This window comes from Onthophagus taurus, chromosome 11 (genome assembly GCF_036711975.1).
Source record: "Onthophagus taurus isolate NC chromosome 11, IU_Otau_3.0, whole genome shotgun sequence".
Lineage (NCBI taxonomy): Eukaryota > Metazoa > Arthropoda > Insecta > Coleoptera > Scarabaeidae > Onthophagus > Onthophagus taurus.
Window position 1 is genome coordinate 25,953,200 of NC_091976.1, and position 19,005 is coordinate 25,972,204.

Sequence of the window (19,005 nt, forward strand, 5' to 3'; positions counted from 1 at the left end):
ATATTTATCTATCACCAGTTTCTAGTGATATAGCATAAATCACAAAATGTCGAAATTGCATGACTTCTTAATAAAATCAACTACAACCTAAGTACTAAAGAGAAATATGTTATGAATAAAAAATATTCCTAATCCGTCAAGAAATCATAATCCATACTTATTTCATATCTATCTATAACCAATTTTTAGTGATATAGTATAAATCACAGAATATCAAAATTGCATGACTTTTCTTAATAAAATCAACTACAACCTAAGTACTAAAACTGATGGAAAAAGACGTTATGTATAAAAAATATTCCTAATGCATCAAGAAGTCATAATCCATACTAATTTCATATTTATCTATCACCAGCTTCTAGTGATATAGCATAAATCACAAAATATCGAAATTGGACGAGTTTTCCTAATAAAATCAACTATAATATAAGTACTAAGGCTGATAGAGAAAGACGCTATGAATAAAAAATATTCCTAATGCATCAAGAAGTCATAATCCATACATACTTCGTATTTATCTATCACCAGTTTCTAGTAATATAGCATAAATCACAAAATGTCAAAATTGGACGATTTATCTTAATAAAATCAACTATAATGTAATTACTAAAACTGATGGAGAAAAATGTTATGAATAAAAAACATCCCTAATGCATCAAGAACTCATAGCACATAATTATTTCATATTTATCTATCACCAGTTTTTAGTGATATAGCATAAATCACAAAATGTCAAAATTGGACGATTTATCTTAATTAAATCAACTATAATGTAAGTACTAAAACTAATGGAAAAAGACGTTATGAATAAAAAATATTTCTAATATATCAAGAAATCATAATCAATACCTATTTCATATTTATCTATCACCAGTTTCTAGTGATATAGCATAAACCACAAAATATCAAAATTGGACGATTTTTCGTAATAAAATCAAGTACAACCTAAGTACTAAAACTGATGGAGAAAGACATTATGAATAAAATATATTCCTAATGCATCAAGAAGTCATAATCCATACTTATTTCATATTTATCTATCACCAGTTTCTAGTGATATAGCATAAATCACAAAGTGTCAAAATGGGACGATATTTCTTAATCAAATCAGCTATAATGTAAGTACTAAAACTGATGGAGAAATATGTTATGAATAAGAAAGATCCCTAATGCATCAAGAAATCATAATCCATACTTATTTCATATTTATCTATCACCAGTTTCTAGTGATATAGCATAAATCACAAAATGTCAAAATTGGACGATTTTTCTTAATAAAGTCAACTACAACCTAAGTACTAAAACTGATGGAGAAAGATGTTGTGAATAAAAAATATTCCTAATCCATCAAGAAATCATAATCCATAATTATTTCACATTTATCTATCACCAGTTTCTAGTGATATATGTAGCATAAATCACAAAGTGTCAAAATGGGACGATATTTCTTAATAAAATCAGCTATAATGTAAGTACTAAAACTGATGGAGAAAGATGTTGTGAATAAGAAACATCCCTAATGCATCAAGAAGTCATAATCCATACTTATTTCACATTTATCTATCACCAGTTTCTAGTGATATAGCATAAATCACAAACTGTCAAAATTGGATGATTTTTCTTAATAAAATCAGCTATAATGTAAGTACAAAAAGTGATGGAGAAAGACGTTATGAATAAAAAATATTCCTAATGCGGCAAGAAATCATAATCCACACTTATTTCATATTTACCTATCACCAATTTCTAGTGATATAGCATAAATCACAAAATGTCGAAATTGGACGATTTTTGATAAAATCAACTATAACGTAAGTGTTAAAACTGATGGAGAGAGACTCAATATATTCCTAATGCATCAAAAAAACCTTAATCCATACGTATTTTTGTTCATATTTATCTATCACCAGCTTCTAGTGTAAATAAAACATATTTTTCTATAACATAAAAAACAAGGAAATTAATTAAATTTTCAAAATTACTTTTATGTTAAAGTCACGAATCCAATATAATTTCAAGTATAACGCAATTGCTTTTAAGTCCTAATGACGATGTTCCTGGATGACCATAGTCGATGTTAAGTCCAGTGGAAGGGGGATATATGCCATTAAGCCGTGGCAATTCTCGCGGCAATATCCATTCAGACGTTTTACTCGCCTATTATTTTTATGCTGTTGATAACAGGGTACAATACAGCTCGGTTTTAATACCTGCCCGTACTATTGTTCGTTGAACGCCATTCTTCCTCCCGAGAGAACTTAACGTCATGTTTACAAATACAGAAATGAGAAATGCAGTAACCGCAACGCGGTCGTAAAATCTTCACCAAAATAGATAACGTTTATTTCCTGTGGTAATATCATATTGCATTTTCCACGAAAAATAGAGGTTTTATGGCTTTTAATTTTTATTGGAAAAGCGATCATTAAATTAAATACTTGTTAAACTTTTAACTCGTCGTTAACTTTAAAACAATTTTAGCTTATCTGAAACTTTTTGAAAGATTTAAAAGAACAAATATAAAAATTTTTTTTTCGCACTCACAATTTTCCCCATTAATTGGATCGCATTATTTTTCATTTCCTTTCGTTTCTTTTGTCTTATAGGGCCGATTTGGCACGGGAGGCGAATTCTAACAGTAATGGATCCATTAATTGGGCTTTGCGTTGTTTAGGCCCATTTCGGGCGGAAAATTTGTTATTATTGTTCGTCGGCACTTGTCCCTCATTATTCTCCCGAAGAAAATTTCTAATATCCCCGAGTCATGCTAAAGGTTAATTACAGCCCACAGCCATCCCAACTAATGATAATTGGAATTTTAATCGATTAATCCATTATATCCTACAAATTTTAGGGGGAAATTTCATTCAATTAATCGGAATTCGACACAACACGATTTCGGATTATGCCGGTATGCATATAGGCGATGCATTTACGACCAACATGTTCGATGCTCTTTCATCAATCATTCCAAAATGACAAACGAAAATCAAATATGTACCAGTGTAGTTATTTTTTGTGTTTTGATTCGTTGTGGTGGATAAAGTTGTTGAGAAAAAAATTCGGGAGATTAACTACATTAAATACCACATAAAAGTGCGTTACTTAGGTATAAAATATGTAAATTTCATTCCGTCGGGAAGTGGAGAAAGATGAAGGTCGACTCAAATTAGAATTTAAGTATTTATTAGAACGCGTTTTTCTCGCACTTAATTCCACCCTTATAAAAAAATTCTACTTTCTTAACGCATTGTTTTATGTACAACGTTTCTGGCTTATTTTGTTGGTAAATAAATATCGATATCGGCTAAAATCACATTTCAGTTCTCAGACATGCAATAGTACAAAAACTTTAACTTGTTGATAATACTCCTGTTGCTTTTGATGATTTTATGGCTGTTCTAAATAAACCAAATATTGATTAAACATACGGTATACATTTATTTTGACTGAAGATGATGAGTTTCGTATTTATTCCTAAGTCTTTTTACATTTTTGGTAAATCTCCATAGCGAATACTTGTGGTGAAGTCATTAGTAAGTTAAGTGTATGTAGGATATTTTTGAAGTTGAGTTGTAAGGTTATTATACTGCTAGCGCTATTTAGTCTTCTGAAAACACCATATAGTCACATAGTCTAATTAGTTTGTAATGATATATTTACAAAATAAAAGGTCTTCTTACATTTCGAGATTCTATAAGCCACTTTATAAGATATCAATCAGCATAGATTTCAATTCTTTTAACTTAGTGGCAAATACAAATACAAGATATAAACAACGTTTTCATTTTTATACGTGTGTTATAAAGTTGCGTTAAACATAAATGCATCATTCATAATGCATCAAAAAATCATAACTTATACTTTTATACTTAACTTTCTTAATAAAATCAGCTATAATGTAAGTATTAAAACTGATGGAGAAAAACGTAACGAATAAAAAATATTCCTAATGTATCAAGAAGTCATAATCCATACTTATTTCATATTTATCTATCACCAGTTTCTAACAATATAGCATAAATCACAAAATGTTAAAATTGGACGATTTTTCTTAATAAAATCAGCTATAATGTCAGTATTAAAACTGATGGAGAAAAACGTTGTGAATAAAAAATATTCCTAATCCATCAAAAAATCATGATCCATAATTATATCATATTTATCTGTCACCGGTTCCTAGTGATATAGTACAAATCACAAAATGTCAAAATTGGACGATTTTTCTTAATAAAATCAACTACAATCTAAGTATTAAAACTGATGGAGAAAAACGTTTTGAATAAACAATATTCCTAATGCATCAAGAAATCATAATCCATAATTATTTCATATTTATCTATCACCAGTTTCTAGTGATATAGCATAAATCACAAAATATTTCAACATTGGACGATTTTTCTTAATAAAATCAACTACAACCTAAGTACTAAAATTGATGGAGAAAGATGTTGTGATTAAAAAATATGCCTAATCCATCAAAAAATCATAATCCATAATTATTTCATATTTATCTATCACCGGTTCCTAGTGATATAGTATAAATCACAAAATGTCAAAATTGGACGATTTTTCTTAATAAAATCAACTACAACCTAAGAACTAAAACTGATGGAGAATGACACTATGAATAAAAAATATTCCTAATGTATCAAGAAGTCATAATCCATACTTATTTCATAGTTATCTATCATCAGTTTTTAGTGATATAGCATAAATCACAAAATATCAAAATTGGGCGATTTTTCGTAATAAAGTCAAGTACAACCTAAGTAAAACTGATGGAGAAAGACGTTATGAATAAAAAATATTCCTAATGCATCAAGAAATCATAATCCATAATTATTTCATATTTATCTATAGCCAGTTTCTAGTGATATAGAATAAATATCGATATCGGCTAGAATTACGTTTCAGTTCTCAGATAGTACAAAAACTTTAACTTGTTGATGATACTAGATATTGATTTAACATTTATTTTGACTGAAAATGATGAGTTTCGTATTTATTTCGTTGCATTAGCAAGACCAAAGTTTTTTTACATTTTTGATAAATCTCCATAGCGAATATTTGCGGTGGAGTCACTAGTAAGTTAATAAGTCTATGTAGGACATTTTTGAAGTTTTTAGTCTTCTGCAAACACCATCTAGTCGTCCGCTTGCAGTATTTAGTCTTCTATTGACAGTGTCTCATATTCTATTAGCATTCTCAAGTCTTCTATTGGTAATATCTAATCTTCTGCTTGTTGTAATCCACAATATCTAGTTTTCTTCTTTTATTTCCTCTTTATTTAAGACTATGTCCATTTCGACGATCGTTCTACTTTTGGCACATTTTATCCAACACTCGTCGTCCATCCTATCCACGTGGTCATCATTCTTCACCCACACAAATCGCACTACTCAGGCATCCTCACTTCTTCCCGTATTGCTGAACTTCTTATCTAATCTCTCAGAGTTACTCCTTCAATCGCCCTTAACAATCTCATTTTGGTGACTCTTGGTTTTTGATGTATCTGCCCTAGTTTCCGATGCATAAGTCATACGATGTCTCTTAAATACGCAGATATTCTAAAGTTTTTGTTGACTTGTGCCCTAACTTTTTGGTGCAAACTTCTGCAACTAGAGAAATTAAGAGTAAAAAATAAACGTATCTACAGTGCAGCCTCTGTCTAATCTATCTAGTCTAGTCTATGTAGTTTTCCATAAGCAGTATCAAGTCTTCTGTCAGTAGTGTCTATTCTTCTTCTTGTAGTAGGTAACACTAATTAACACTATTAACACTTTTGTTTTGTATTATGAGGTCATGGCTAGTTTTTCCTCGCTTTTCTCTTTTCTGATATCAGTTGTAGGATTGCTTTAAGGTTGCCGTTTAGATTTCTCTTCATTTCTTGGGTTCAATTTGCTCTTCTGTTTTTAGTATTATTTCGTTTTTTTCAAACTTTCCCAATCAGTTCGTAGGTGATTGTTCGATTTCGAGATAATGTGCTCAATTAAATAGCTCAAGTTTAGCTCAAAGTTGTCGTAACTTTCCATATAATTGTTTGACATGTCTTTATTGACCAATAAGCAGGTTTTAGTAGGTTGGATGAGATTTTATAAAATTTATCACAAAATATAACATTTGATTCAGCGCAGGATTCAAATGCTTTGACGAAAACGCTTCCTCATAAATAATGCAATGGGTTCACAATGCATTTGGTGATTTGCTTCGAATAAGCGCCTCTAATCCTCCATAGCAGCCAGACGAGGGATGAGTTCCATCAGTACAAACACCAAAGCATTTAGGCTAATTCTCTCTTCACATATCAATGCTTAAAGAATTCTAAAAATTGCTTTGTAGCGATATTTACTTACATTTCGAGGTTCTATAAGTCACTTTATAAGATATCCGTATAGATTTCAATTTTTTTAACTTAATGACAAATTCAAAGTATAAAGAACGTTTTCATTTATATATGAGTTATAAAGTTGCGTTCAACTTTTTCCACCGTGAAATATTAAAATACGAAAATTGTGACGCTCCCAGTGGAATTCAAAATATTCGTTTGATAATGAAATATTTGCTTTGTGCTCTCGACGGAAATTTTGGTAAATAATGATTAAATTATTATTTAATGAATATTTCCCCGACATTTACTGATATTTCAGTATTTGTATTCATAAAATAAACATTATAACTTAACAATTTCAAAATTTGTTAGGTTGAATTACGATTTCGATGATTTGATTCTCGAATAGATAGAATGTTATAATTTTAATTACACAAATTGCGCAGTTAATTTTTTAGAAACAGCGTCATTATTGCGTTGAAATTATACATTACACCACTTTGTGTATATGTCATTTGTAATGCATTAATTCCAGGAAATGAAATTCTGTTTTGGACCACAAGCTTCACTATCTGTCACGTGGGATTAGAACACAAGTTTAGAATTAATTCATTTAAAAACTACAAATTTATTAAAAAAATGGGAAGCAACAGAAGAACATTACCATCATTCACCTAAACGACAGAAAATCGAAAATTGGATCGCACGCCAACTTCGAATTTGCGTGACCCCAATTTATTTCACGAAATTATGGATTAAATTGACTTATTTGAATAATAAATCAATAAATTAATAATACATTCATATTTAAGCGCGAAATAAAATAATTAATTCAATTTTTTTATCAAAATCATCAAGAAATCTATAATTTTGAAGATATAGTTCATCGATTGCCGACTGGAGGGCGCCACTTAAACAGCGCTCAATTGTTACAGTCGAGTGGTGCCATCTAATGACGTGCGCGCAAACTACCTATTGAAAATAGGAAATTTCCCATTTAAAACGTAAACAATTTACGTTAAACCTACTTTTATGTAACGTTTTATCGCTTAAAATGTATAAGTTTACATAAAAATTTGTTTAGAAGATATTTTGATAGAAATAGCTCTTTATAGTTAAGTATATTTAGATAATGTAAGTTTTAATCCTTTGTAATAAAATATTTACAGCTTCTTTTTGGTTCATAATGAAGTAAATTGAGGTGAATATCTCAACACCCATGAGTATAAACCTAATTAAAAATTTACAATAGGATAGCTTTGAACTTTTAGTACATCCCAATTCCAACAGCTGTGGATGGGATTATATATTTACAGAGGTACTGACGTAATACAAAGCGTCATAAAAGATTCAAAACATTCGAGGAACTTCATTATTACAAAAACATTTACTCATCTTTGTTATAATCAATTAAATTTAAACACAAAAACACCTTTCATTTCGTGATATCGACTGATTATGGGAAAAAGAGAGTTGTTTCGAAATAAATAATCAATTGATGTACTTACACGACTATGTGATAAACGAAACATTTCCAATTGTCCGGTCTTTCTAGAAAATTGTAGACTTGTCCTTGAAACGTCGCTCGACCAGCTATTTTCCGATGTTGCTTTGATGCGTATCGTGCTGCTTCTCCCCATTTTGGAGGACTTTCCAATAATAAAGAAGCTGTATTTACACCTTGGCAAAACGTTGCTTCAGCAACTATAAAAAAAAAATTTGTCACAACTAATCAATACAATAAAATATAAATTAAAGGAGATTTGGGATAATCTCATCATCCCATTATCGGTTTCCAAAATAAAGACCTCTGAATCAATTCGGAATTCGGCAACTGTTTTATTAAAGAGGAGATGCGGTAACTCGGTTTACTTTGAAACTTTTTAGCCGAAACTCTTGAAATTTCAACAGGTGATTGCCTGATGTGTGTGTAGCGAAGGCAGGGTATATTTTATTATGTAGGGTTAGCATCAAGGTTTAAAAATATATTACATTTCAGAGAATATTTAGTAGATGAAAGTTCCCAACTCGGCGAACATGTACATAAGTGAATTTGCTACCCGTTTAATATTTAGATGAAAACATATGATTTAAGCAGATGAATAAATCGTCATAACACTCATAAATCATCACAATACTTTGTAAGTTTGAAAATAACTCGAAAAAGTCACGTGCGGGCTACCCTCAAACGTGGTTTATGATGGCAGAAAAAATGGCTAATTCATATCAGAATATTCCTGAATCTAAATGTAACCTCAAGATACTTCGTGATGAACTTGAGAAGGTTAAATCTGCTGTTCATTCTAAAATTGAACATATTAATACTAAGGAAATAATAATTATTAACAATTGGTGCAAATCCAGAATGTATCATAAAATTCCTGAAATTGGGAGCAAAACTTTGTGCATAAAGTTTTTAAGGTCATCGGATTAACGACGATTTCAAACTTACTTAGTGATTTTTTCACCGGCGAGACGATAGCAACAAATCGCTCAGCAACAAACTTTTTCCTTTATATTTCCACCTACTTCTAGGGCCCATATCTTTGTTATCTAGAAAGATAGCGAAAAACTAAGCACACGGTTGGAAAGCTTGGCCTTTTCTCTATCTTAAACCGAGTTTTCGTCCGCCGATATGTTGATAATAAGAGCAAGAAAAAATAAGAAACGTCGCGCTGCATTCAATTTACTTCAAAATTACCAAACTCACGGCCTTGTGCAGCCGTTAACAGATGGAAATTCAATAAATGGCTTATATATTCGGAAAGAGCTGACCTTGGACTATCTTATTCCGAGTTTTCGTCCGCCAATATCTATCAGCGTCTGTAAGAAAAACCCACCTGAAAAAGCCCCTACCGATAAAAACACGCAAATATTTCTTGCACTAATAACTTTCCTATTTGACAGGGAGAAAACTCTAAAACTATATTCAGCTTATGGGAAATTTCCTGCTCTTTCCAACGATGTGTGACACACCGTGATCACACGTTTGCACAATCCTTTTTTCTGACTATGAACTACCTAAACCACGAATTTTTGCCGCGGCTAAACCACGCTTAGGTCAATAACTAACTCTCTTGTATGACGGGGAGAAAACTCTAGAACTATATTCATCTTATGGGAAATTTTCTGCTCTTTCCAACGGTTCCAACGCGTTTTTTAAATTGATGAACTGAGTTAAAATGCAAAGTTGGTAACGTTACCAGATTCAAAACACAATTCAACAATTCGAGTCTAAAATCACTCAAATTCTTCCAGATTCTGATAAAATAGGTGTAACATGAAATAATCTTTCCTTTTTGAACAGTTTAACATGTTTCTAAACGTAAAACTAAAACTAGAACTACCACTATCACTAGAACTAACACTAGACCTAGAACTAGAAACTTTCGAGTTCGCTTCCAACTTGTTTTCTGAAGAAGGTTGCAACATGGCACCCGAAAGATCAAACATTTTTTCAAAAAACGCACGGCTCAACTCGAAAGTTTCTAGTTCTAGGTCTAGTGTTAGTTGTAGTGATAGTGCTAGTGTTAGTTTTAGTTTTATTAACACCGGCCGTGAAAGCCTTCGTACGTATATGTTTTTAAACGGTTTTAAATAAATTAAGAGTGAATGAAAAATTATCTGTCAACATGAAATGAAGTTAGGATTCTCTCGCGGGTAAAACTTTGTTCCAATTTTTCCTTCATCAAATAAGAAAGTTAGGGTAAGAAGTGATTGCTTTCTGATACCTGTAGGTTGTCTTTCAGGTGCGTTTCGTTTACAGACGCTGGCAGATATTGACGGCGTCTGTAAATGAAAACTCGAAATAAGACAGGCCAAGGTTAGCTCTTTTCGAATATGTAAACCATTTGTTGAATTTCCTTCTAATAACGGCTGCAAATTTTTCACTATTTTTCTAGATAACGAAAATATTGGACCGAAAAGTAGACGGAAATACAAGGGGAAAGTTTGTTGCTGGGCTGAAAAACGATTGTGCAAACGTGTGATTGAGATGTGTTATATACCGTTGAAAAGAGCAGAAAATTTCCCATAAGATGAATATAGTTCTAGAGTTTTCTCCCCGTCATATAAGAGAGTTATTGACCCTAGCGTGGTTTAGCCGCGGCAAAAATTCGTGGCAGCGCGACGTTTCTTATTTTTTTTTGCTCTCATTATCAACATATCGTGGAGGAAAATAGCGGTTTAAGATAGAAGATAGAGAAACGACCAAGCTTTCCAACCGTGTGCTTAGTTTTTCGCTAGCGTTATAAATAACAAAGATATCCGCCCGAAAAGTACATAGATGGAAATACAAAAGTAAAGTTTGTTGCCAACTGTAGGCTCCTTTTCAGGGGCGTTTTTTTGACAGACGCTGACAGATATTGACGGACGAAAACTCGGAATAAGATAGTCCAAGGTCAGCTCTTTTCGAATATGTAAACCATTTATTGAATTTGCATCTGGTAACGGCTGCACAAGGCTGTGAAGTTTGGTAATTTTGAGGTACGTTGAATGCAGCGCGACTTTCCTAATTTTTTTCGCGCTCTCATTATCAACATATCGGCGGACGAAAACTCGGTTTAGGATAGAGAAAAGATCAAGCTTTCCAACCGTGTGCTTAGTTTTTCGCTAGCGTTATAAGTAACAAAGATATCCGTCCGAAAAGTAGATAGAAATACAAAGGTAAAGTTTGTTGCCAACTGTAGGCTCTTTTTCAGGAGCGTTTTTTTTACAGACGCCGACAGATATTGACGGACGAAAACTCGGAATAAGATAGTCCAAGGTCAGCTCTTTCCGAATATGTAAACCATTTATTGAATTTGCATCTGGTAACGGCTGCACAAGGCCGTGAAGTTTGGTAATTTTAAGGTAAATTGAATGCAGCGCGACGTTTCTTATTTTTTCTTGCTCTTATTATCAACATATCGGCGGACGAAAACTCGGTTTAAGATAGAGAAAAGACCAAGCTTTCCAACCGTGTGCTTAGTTTTTCGCTATCTTTCTAAATAACAAAGATATGGGCCTTAGAAGTAGATGGAAATATAAAGGAAAAAGTTTGTTGCTGGGCGGTTTGTTGCTATCGTCTCGCCGGTGATTTTTTCAGCTAGTTGAAACAGAGATTATATAACGGTTAAATCGAGGCACTACAATTGGTACCAAATTGGACTACACATAATAATGAATCTAATGAAGCGCAGGTCAATTGCTGCCAAGATTAAGCCAAGGTTACGTACGGGCTACACTCAAACGTGGTTTAAGATGGCAGAAAAAATGGCTAATTCATATCAGAATATTCCTGAATGTAATTGCAAACTCAAGATGCTTCGTGATGAACTGGAAGAGGTTAAATCTGCTGTCTATTCTGGAATTGGAATTAGTGCAAAAATGGATTACACATAATGAAGCCAATTTCGAGGTCATTTGCAGCATTTAATAATTGCTGTTTTGAAATACTCGAATCTTTTGAAGATTTTGTAACATATTGTATTGCTGCAATGTATTACATAGACTTTTCCTTCCTCATCTCATTATGTGTATCCTTATCTCTTACAAAGAATTTCATTTTTTTGTTTAGACTTCCATTGCTTCTAAGTTGAATACAAATTTTCCATAGAATTTTAGAAGCACTCCCAACAAAGTCCAGGATATTTTGAAAAACTCCACATTAAATAATGTGACTGGTATATCCATAACATTGAAAATTAATTCCACAAAATGTGTAGAATCTTTAACCGTGGGTCCGTTTTTTTGATAGGACAATACACTTTGCGCTTACTTTAAGTAGCAGTGGGATGTCTGGTTATGGATTATAACCATAAAAATAGTGGTGCTACTGGTGCTTGTACAAACAGGCTTTTCTGTTCTTGCTAGCAGGACGACTATGTCAGTTCTATATCTTATGCTGTATAAAACACATTTAAATGGATGATCGTGAAATGTTTGAATAAAATATTTTCTTCTAAGTGCTCAATAATCTGCTGAAAAATGATTCTTTTCAACACTTTAGACAAAACATGCAATATAATTAATGGAGATGTAAACAACCGCTCATATTGCTTTAGAAATGTGTTGATTGATGGAACAGAGAAAGCGGTATTATACATTTTATGGAAAGAATATCCATGCTCAAATGGCGCATTAAGTAACATCCTGGCCGGTAATGCTTGGTTTACATAACCTGACTCGAGTATTAGGTTACAAGCAAAAATGTTTTATTACTTTTAAAGCGTAAAAACGAACACAAAATCTAATCTAAATTATTCAACAAATATAATATTAAATAAAAAATGATTAAATTACCTAGCTTACCAACATCCAAAGGTGTATCAAGTAATTGTTGCGAGCTTCTATCAGATAAAGGACTCGGTTGTGGGGTACTGCCAACTTCAACAATGCTCACTTGCAGTTGTGTTCTTCCTAAAAGGTAACAAAAGGAGTGTGGGATAAACATTTAACGTCGCGTAGAACAATAATAACGATAGATAAAGCGAAAGAAAAACCCCGAAAACACGGTTAGAACGCGACCCCATAAAATAACCCGTGCGCTTAATGTTCTTTTTACACGATAATCCGGTTTGTAGGGTTTTCCCCAGTTTTCCATGGATATACAAAGATGGGACGTAATCCCGGGTAGCTTTAAAAATTTACGGCTAAACTCACCAGACAGGTAATCGATTGAGTTTTATTTTAGCCAAAGTGAATGAGGAGCGAAAATGAATGGGAAGAAAGAATTGGTAAACACGATGTTGTGGAGTTGTATATATTACAGCAACAGGTTTGATTAATAATAATTTTACTTACCCGAGCTTAATAATTTTTGTTGTTCATCCAATGCCATTGTAAACGATTCGGGGAAAGACACACCCAAATGAGGCATTCCAAATTCTTGAAATTATCGTTTGAACTTTCGTTCCTGAAATAATGATTAATACAGAGTTAGTTATTTCGTTGAAATTTAACCGTTAATGTTTGTTCGGCTTTAAGAGCTATTAAATGATCCGTCTAGATTCTTAGAAAAGCGGCACGTGGAGAACGGTAAAAGCGGTCATATTTCGCGATTGCTCCCTTGATAGTCTAGTCTACCACCACCCTCGGAGCTTACGACGCTTTGGAATGACTAACAATCCAAAGAGACGAGTGGCCTATAGTCACGCAAAGCTCGCGGCAATAATATGATAATCGATAATGGGTTTTGTTATCTTCTGGTAATAATCACAGGTTTGAGTCAAGTCTGCGTACTTTTTTTATTATTTCTTTTTTCCACATAGTCTTTAATTATTATCATCTTAGGTTATGATGAAAATTGCAACATCGAAAATTTTATCAAAACATCTAATATTGTTTTCTCAAAAACTAAAAGTTACTTTTTAAAACGGGTTGGTTCATTGGAAAGAGGACACTTTTATTAATACTTTGGGAAATTTTCATACTTATATTCCAAGAAATGGATTTTATACGAATTTTTAAAACTTAATGGATACTAATTCCTTTGAATGGTGCCAAAGGTGAATATTTGGTATATCCAGATACCGGATAATAGTCGGATATCCGTTTCACCACTAATCTTAGGTAAGTATAAAAATCATTTGAAACTTTTATTTCTTGATATTCGAGGGCAAAGCGGAGAAAAATATATAGTCGTTTCCTTAGAATTCCATTATTGGAGAGTGATATAAGAGCTACTCTATCGCGTCAGCAGGATGCCACTGAACGACATTGTTCCCGTGATATTTACTTTTCAAGCAGGGGTCAAATGACGCTTCACCAACCACATATTTTCAACGGAACTCGACCTTATTCGATCACCAAAAATATCCTCCTAACAAAACCATCTTGCAAAAAATCGACTTTACAATTAAATTCTACTTTACACCGATGACTTAAGTTAACTTTAATTTATTTTGGAAAGGCTACAACCTTTATTATCTTCTCTTTAGCCTACATTCTCAACGAATCGATATTGGATGTCGTCATTCCGCGGGTCTATTATTGAATCCTCCAAGAATCGGACCAATTTACATCAGAAAAGGGGTCCGGAATTTTATCACCGTCCCAAAAAGCTATAAATGGTTTTTATACCTTTTTTTCGTCACGAAAAATTTTGGATCGATCGTTGAAGTTAAAGGGGTCGGTTATTGAATCAGTAATTAAACGCAACGTGATTTATGAACTCTTTTAATCGCTTTCACATAAAATTGGAAGCTATCGGTTTATATGTTGATGTCCGATCCAATAATTTAAAATTTGTAGCTTTCGATACACACATTGAAAAACTCACAATATATTATTTATAGATAATAATACTACTACTTTATTGGAATGTACATGTTGAGTATCGATTTTACATTGTAATATTATTTATTTTAATATTACTTTATACACACATGTAATTATATTGATGACCCAGAAATTTATTGATTACAAAAATAACTCGACTTGTCCATTGTAATTTCCCCCTTTAAATAAGAGGGTAACAATAACTCCTCCATGTGTGTAGAGGCAAACTTCCATTCATCACAATCGACCCATTACACCCAATAATTGGAAAGTCGTATAACTAAGTTTTGCTGTTACTGAACGCCGTAAATCAGAAATAAGTCTAGGCATTCCATCAATCTTCTAAATCTAGTAGAAACTCGAAGTCCAAATTGGAACTTAACGTGAATTGGAGTCGATTTTGCTGTTTCTCAGCAGGAACTCTCATTGATACAGCTTGTGAACGAACATTTAATATATCAATTTCTCGTAATCCGTCGAAGCTTCCTGGTGCCGGGAATTACAGCGTCGCTTCCGGTTTTCCGAACACGGGAAGGGACTCAGCCGCTAAAGTGTTTCTCGAGCTAGAACCATTTTACGCCGCAGTCCATTTGTGTAGACTGAATAGGTAAAATAGTTTTCCCATCTTCATCACAACTGAGTAAACCTTGAATTTACGTTTACTTGAATAGATTAAACTCACTGGATCACAAATAAAAGCTATTGTTACATTTCATTATATAATTCGGAAATTTAAGAAAAAATTGTAAATATGAAATCAAAAATTCTTTAGTAACAAAAATGAACTGAGAGAAAGTCAATGAAGTCGTACTATGACACTTAAGTAGTCGAGAAGTCGAAATCCACCATAGTGACCAGTATCAAGACTTTAATCGATTACCACATGCATCAGATCCAGAATCTGTTTTTTTTAGAGTCTTCGCACAGAGAAGAGCAGTTGATGGAGCAGTGATACGTCAAAGCTAATTTATGGATGACACAACTAATCCAACACGTCCACATCAAAACGAGACCTAACCTCAACCACACCTCTAGCTCATCCATACTTAATCCAGTCCTTTGATTATATATAATATGGATTGAGCTAACTGAATATATCTACTAACAAAAATGTTGCTCAAGGTGAATAGACGCAGATGGAAAGCGATAATGTGAAAGTGTAACAAAGATAGATATATTATATGTCAGTACGCTTCTATATCTATCTCACTTCTATCAGTACACCCATTATATGGCAGTACGCTTCTATGTCTATCTCGGTTCGATCACCTTGCGCAAGCTATCTCTCTCGTTGGCTCAATCCATATTATATATAATCAAAGATCCAGTCGCAAACCAAATCGAATCTATCCACAAGCACACTCAAATTAATTATTTATCAATAGATACTACTAATTTTACTAATATTAGGCTATAGATATGCAGTGATGGAACGAATAGTGATTTTGCGAAAAGCCGGATATCGGATATTCGGCATCCCCTTCGGCCGGATACATTGCCACATTATTGCGATATTTAAATAAAAATGAAATTAATAAGAAAGCTGATAAGATATGTCAACTTATTTGGATCCAAGATACAAAATGAATTTTTTTGAAGCTGATTTAACTAACGAATGAACTCTAATAAGAGCATCCTTCAAGAAATGAATTTTATAGTGAATTTTGAAAGTTATCGATGAAACTTGCAACATCGAAAATTTATCAAAACTTCAAATATTGTTTTCTCAAAAACTAAAAGTTATTTTTCAAAACGGATTGGTTCATTGGAGAGAGAACACTCTTATTAACACTTTGAGAAATTTTCAAACTCATATTCCAAGAAATGGATTTTATACAAATTTTTAAAACTTAATCGGCGAAAATTGCAAAATTCGAAAAAATTGTCGATTATTTCAACCATTTATTTCTCAAGAACTAAAAGTGATTTTTCAAAACGGCTTTTTGCATTAAAAAGAGGATACTTTAATTAATAATTGGTGATATTTCCACAAGGATCCTTCAAGAAATGAATTTTATAGCGAATTTTGAAAATTATCGATGAAAATTGCAACATCAAAAATTTTATCAAAACTTCAAATATTGTTTTCTCAAAAACTAAAAGCTATTTTTCAAAACGTGTTGGTTCATTGGAAAAAGGACACTCTTATTAACACTTTGGGAAATTTTCAAACTCATATTCCAAGAAATGGATTTTATACGAATTTTAAAAACTTAATCGGCGAAAATTGCAAAATTCGAAAAAAATTGTCGATTATTTCAAAAATTTATTTCTCAAGAACTAAATGTGATTTTTCAAAACGGCTTTTTACATTAAAAAGAGGATACTTTAATTAATAATTGGCGATATTTCCACAAAGATCCTTCAAGAAATGGATTTTATACGAATTTTTAAAACTTAATCGGTGAAAATTACAAAATTCGAAAAAAATGGCCGTATAGGCCGGATACCGGATAGTTGCCGAATATCCGTTCCACCACTAGTTTATATGTATGGCGTTCCTCATATTGATAAAAAATTAATTTGAGTTTGTGATAAGATCCAGTTTGGTTTGCAACTGCATTAAGTACAGATGAGTTGGAGGTGATTTAGCTTGAGTCTGGTTTTGGCGCGAATGTGTTGGATTGGTTGTGAATGGGTTATTATGCGTGGTTTGGGTTGGGATAGATTTGAGGTGAGGATAATCTGGATTCAGCATGGTTTTAGGTCATGTGAGTTAAGTTTGGCGTGTGTGGTTTGAGTAACAATGACTTGCACTTGGTTTATGTTGAGATTGGTTTGAGGGTTTCGGGTTGACTTCAGTGATTTAGGTTGGTTCTGCTTTGAGAGTGGATGTGCTGAATTGATTATGGATATTTTGGGATACGTTGTTTTCCCTGGTTTGGGATAAGCAGTAGTTTAGGCTAGGTTCAGCATTATGGGTTTGATTATGGATGTTTGGATTGAGCTAGATTTGGCTTGTATTGAGTTTGATTTCAGTATAGATCAGCTAGAGTTGCCTTCAGTGATTTGATTTCGGTCTAAATATGCTGGAATGGTTGTAGAATGGTGGATATGATGACTTGGGTTCTTTGCGTGGTTTAATTTAGGACAGATTTTGAGTGTGAATAGGTTAAATTCAGTTATGGGTTCGGCTTAGTGTTTTTGGATTGTGTTGAGTATGGCTAGAGTATGGGTAAGCTTGAGTTCACTGAGGTGGTTTGGGTTAAATCTTGTTTTCGTGTGGTTATGGATAAGTTGGGCTGAGTTTGTTGTGGATTGATTTGGTTGGGTTGTGCAGCGCGATTTAGGTTGGGGCAAGAAATAGAGAAACATGACTTAAACTTCAAATTATATTAAAACCATTTTTCTTCAACAAAAAGCACGTCAAGTTTTACATAAAAATGAAAGAAAATGTGAAAGTCATTCATTTATTATACAATATAATTGACATAATAAATTCCAAATTCTGTTTTTATCTCGTTTATATATCGATATTGATTGTTTTATTATAAAAAAAATTAGGATTAGTACTATCTTTTTGAATTTTTTGATTAATTAATTTTACGTCATTTAATAGAAATGCGAGATTGGTATCAAATTAATCCAATTATTTATGTTTATTTACATTTTCTTTTCAAATCATAAATATCTTTAGGTAATGATCAATTTGCTCATCGTGTTTCAACCTTGTTTCGATATCTACTCAGGTGGGACAGCAATTGGGTTAATTGCTTATTAAAATTATTAATTCATCAGCGAAGATCTCCGTCCTACTTCAAATGAGAGAGAGTACCGCCCAAAAATAGACATTTAACAATGAACTCGAATTTGAATGACGTTTTATCCATTCTCTAAGAGTTTAATACGAACGTTTCTCTGGAAACTTTAATCTCAAAATGTAACATTCAAATCTGGGGCTCGTTCGGTGACGTGGAAGGAGATAAGAAACCGTATCAAATTGAAAATGGGAATTAACGTGATTTACTCAAGAACTTTTGCGTTAGGCCCTTATCTAAATTAAATTTTATGCAAACCGTAATACGTATTACAATTATTCGGAATAACCGCGAAATTAGCGGGGTGTTCCAACATCATGATGGAAACTCAAACAATTAATTTTCCCACTTGTCGAAATTAACGCAAGCAGATAAATTATGCGGGTGCTAATTCGGGTATTAATTAAACGATCCTCGTATTTGAATCGATCCATTCAATAGTTTTCATTTGACACGACATGTGAAATAGTTTAGATAACAACATTATGTTGGTTATGAAAATATTTAACCGAAGACATAAATCAATAATAGACGTTACAAATTGGCATTGTATGTTCGTTCCCGGAATCACCACGTTCCGGAAATTTGATCGTATACAGAAACGGTACGAATACCGTGTTTGCGGCTTACCAATATTTGCTGCTATCTCGACAGCGC

The 19,005-nt window shown here is 32.8% G+C and overlaps 1 protein-coding gene across 2 annotated transcripts in view; it reads right to left on the reverse strand.

Moving 5' to 3' along the window:
• The window catches only part of LOC111415520 (potassium voltage-gated channel subfamily KQT member 1-like), an 81,362-nt gene that overhangs the window by 50,999 nt on the left and 11,358 nt on the right, over positions 1–19,005 (reverse strand). Inside the window, exons 2-4 of one of the 2 annotated variants that reach the window (XM_071199971.1) lie at positions 13,115–13,226; positions 12,623–12,730; positions 7,840–8,035 (exon numbers count right to left, since the gene is read on the reverse strand). In XM_071199971.1, the coding sequence (XP_071056072.1) occupies positions 7,840–8,035; positions 12,623–12,730; positions 13,115–13,190 (380 nt within the window). In that variant the 5' untranslated portion in view covers positions 13,191–13,226. Of the gene's footprint in view, positions 1–7,839; positions 8,036–12,613; positions 12,731–13,114; positions 13,227–19,005 lie in introns of both variants that reach the window. The other variant, XM_071199970.1, reaches the window with a different exon arrangement.